General features: G+C 38.8%; 2 protein-coding genes across 6 annotated transcripts in view; one reads left to right on the top strand and one right to left on the bottom strand.

Annotated features, from left to right (window-relative positions):
• METTL9 (methyltransferase like 9) overlaps positions 1-3,183 on the bottom strand; it is a 60,020-nt gene that overhangs the window by 12,792 nt on the left and 44,045 nt on the right. The gene's annotated exons all lie outside the window — the stretch shown is intronic.
• Positions 1-3,183, top strand: part of IGSF6 (immunoglobulin superfamily, member 6) — an 11,969-nt gene that overhangs the window by 7,408 nt on the left and 1,378 nt on the right. Inside the window, exons 3-5 of the mRNA XM_011931920.1 lie at positions 908-1,014; positions 1,727-1,777; positions 2,172-2,252. Coding sequence (XP_011787310.1) covers positions 908-1,014; positions 1,727-1,777; positions 2,172-2,252 — 239 coding nt within the window. The remainder of the gene's footprint in view (positions 1-907; positions 1,015-1,726; positions 1,778-2,171; positions 2,253-3,183) is intronic.

Raw genomic sequence — 3,183 nt, 5'->3', positions numbered from 1 at the left:
GCTAATTTTTGTATTTTTAGTAGAGATGGGGTTTCACCATGTTGGCCAGGCTGGTCTCAAACTCCTGACCTCAAGTGATCTGCCCGCCTCGGCCTCCCAAAGTGCTGGGATTACAGGCATGAGCAATCACGCCCAGCCTCTTCTATGGGATATTTAGTTGGAAAGTACAGGCTATTCAGACATTAAGTACAAATCTAATTGTATTTTGTACTCCAAACAGTCAGGAATGGAGACATGGCATGTTACTTAATCCCCTACCCAGAGCACAAGACAATTTCTGCAAGGACAGAGAAATTCCGAATGTGAAAATGGATTCAATAACTCTATTTCCAGAATTTTATCATAAAGAAAAGAAGAGCACATTCGGCAAAAGTGCCTGTCTTTCAAGCACGCAGTGAGCACTGTGCTCCTCAATGTATGGCCTTCCCAGGTTCTTTCACAGATGGACCCTTCAGCTATGTGTACCAGTTCCAAGGTTATAAATATCATCCTTAACAAATACATGTGAAAATATCTTAACCACATAGGCAGGCTCTTGATGATGCTGGTAAACCATTTCTACCAAAAGAGATTTTAGATGCCCTTGAACAAACTGTCTGGAAATGTTTATCTAACTTTGAATAATCTTTATCTAAAAAGTGATGCTCAGCAATATGACAAATGGTTGGTTGAATTTTTTTAATTTTTAAAAAGAGTAACATTTTTGGTTTACCATATTTAAAGAACTGATGAATTGGCATTAACTATCACATACTTGAGTACCTTTTGAGGTCTAGTTTATGAATAGGCAAGCAGAGTAAGTTCACGTTTCACCTCTAACATGCTGTGTCAAGGATACTTTATACTAATGTATTTGAAAAAACAGGCTTTAATAGTGACTGTGTTTCTTTCTGTTTTTGTAATTAAGAAATTAAGCTGCTCAGCAAGGAACTGTGGAGCTTCCTGACAGCTCTTGTATCACTGCTCTCTGTCTACGTGACCGGTGTATGCGTGGCCTTCATACTCCTCTCCAAAGTAAGTCAAATCTTCTTGCATGCAATGTCCCTATATCCTTGAATATTATCAAAAGAAAAATAATTTCCATCTCTCCACAAGTTACGGGCCTCAGCAAGAGCTCCCTAATTAATATTTTCCTGTGCATCTGCAGGGAACACCACCTGCAGAAAACACCACCTGCAGAAGAGGTCTTTCGAAGAAGGCATCATACATTCTCATCACTGAAATTATTAGCCAGAGGACACAATTTGCAGTGTTTTCTCTTTAAAGCCCAGTAACATGGGATTAAGAAGAGAGCCATCCACTATGCTATCTTTCTGCTGTAGGGGTGAGGTGTGGGCAGGTGGGGGGTAAGATATTACTGTTATCTACGAAAGCTTTAAGAACAGCCTTTAAGAACAAAAATGGGTTGCTGAAGAGACTAAAAGCCGCCTTAAAATCTTCAAAAAGGGCTAAAGTTATTGAGAAGGAAAACCTTTTGGCTATGCATATAAGAAGGGAGATACATACCATTACGTTAGGATTACTATAAATCCTACAATCAACATCAGTTTGTTCAATTAGTTTTTAATGGCATAAAAGTATCTCGGAAATGATGTAAAAATTATTTACTCTTATTGTATATCATTTAAATATTAAGTTAGTTTAATCTTATTAGGGCATGTGATATCTGCCACCATTGTTATGAGTACATAAAATGTTTCACAGACTTTCCTTCTCTTCTTGGCAGTCAAAATCCAAACCTCTAAGAAACAAAGAAATAAAAGAAGACTCACAACAGGTACAGACCAACACTTGCAAAATATTTTTTAAATTGTGGCTGGTTGTAACTATTTCAAAACTGAAATATTTTTAGTTTTTAAATATTTAAATGTTAAGTTTAAACAGAGTATCAAGGTAATTTCCAGCCATAGATACTGTTTCCTATTGTTGAGAAACTCAATGACAAAATAATCTCAAGGGGTAAACTGTGACTTAAATTGGACAGTTCTCAACCATAAATCCCATTTAAAGTTCTCAAATACAAAAGAGTTAACGGTAGGCACAGACGTGTTGGGGGAGGCAGTAGTTTTTGAGACCCGTGGCAATAAAGCAAGAAAAGTTCTGATGATGTGTAGTTATCATCGCTTATATTCCCAAAGGAGAGATTTGTTTTTTCTCGTTTGTCTTTATAGAAGAAGAGTGTTCGGCGTATTTTTCAGGAAATTGCTCAAGAACTATACCATAAGAGACATGTGGAAACAAACCAGCGATCTGTAAGTGTAAAATGTCAACAACAACAACATGTTTGAAAAAACTAAGCTGCCAAGGAGCTGTCAATAACCATGTTTTCCTTCAGAAGAGTCTGAAAGAGAACTTCCTTTTTTTTTTTTTTGAGACGGAGTCTCGCTCTGCCGCCCAGGCTGGAGTGCAGTGGCCGGATCTCAGATCACTTCAAGCTCCGCCTCCCGGGTTTACGCCATTCTCCTGCCTCAGCCTCCCGAGTAGCTGGGACTACAGGCGCCCGCCACCTCACCCGGCTAGTATTTTTTGTATTTTTTTTAGTAGAGACGGGGTTTCACCGTGTTAGCCAGGATGGTCTCGATCTCCTGACCTTGTGATCCGCCCGTCTCGGCCTCCCAATGAAAGAGAACTTTCACATGAAATGCATTTTTATATAGAACCTGTTTTAATAAATACATAACAAAAGACATCTGATACAATATTAAATAGCCCCAGTTTGGCTTCTTAGTGACATGGAAACTTTCAGAAACACATTGGACACCAGCAATGTTCTCAATACAGACAATGATGCTTTAAAAGGATAGATCAAAAGCTACTCTGTACAGTATCCTGCATGCAGTGGTGGGCATTCAGTAGATACTGCAAACATCTGTGGGTCAAATGATGAAAAAAATTACTTGTTACTTATAAGGTGAAAATAAATTTACATTAGAAAAGATGCAGCTAATGATACTAAAAAATGAGTATTTCTCCAGTGTCTGGAGTTGAACTGAAAAGAAAAATATATCTATACCTATAACACATCCTGAAAGTATGGCTTTCCTTTTTTTTTTTTTCTTTCTGAGACAGAGTCTCACTCTGTCGCCCAGGCTGAAGTGCAGTGGCGCAATCTTGGCTCACTGCAAGCTCCGCCTCCCAGGTTCACGCCATTCCCCTGCCTCAGCCTCCCAAGTGAGTAGTTGG

The sequence above is a fragment of the Colobus angolensis genome, unplaced genomic scaffold, assembly GCF_000951035.1.
Source record: "Colobus angolensis palliatus isolate OR3802 unplaced genomic scaffold, Cang.pa_1.0 Scaffold92, whole genome shotgun sequence".
Taxonomy (NCBI): Eukaryota; Metazoa; Chordata; class Mammalia; order Primates; family Cercopithecidae; genus Colobus; species Colobus angolensis.
Note: the sequence above shows the minus strand (reverse complement) of the source record. Positions and strands in the feature narration are given on the sequence as shown.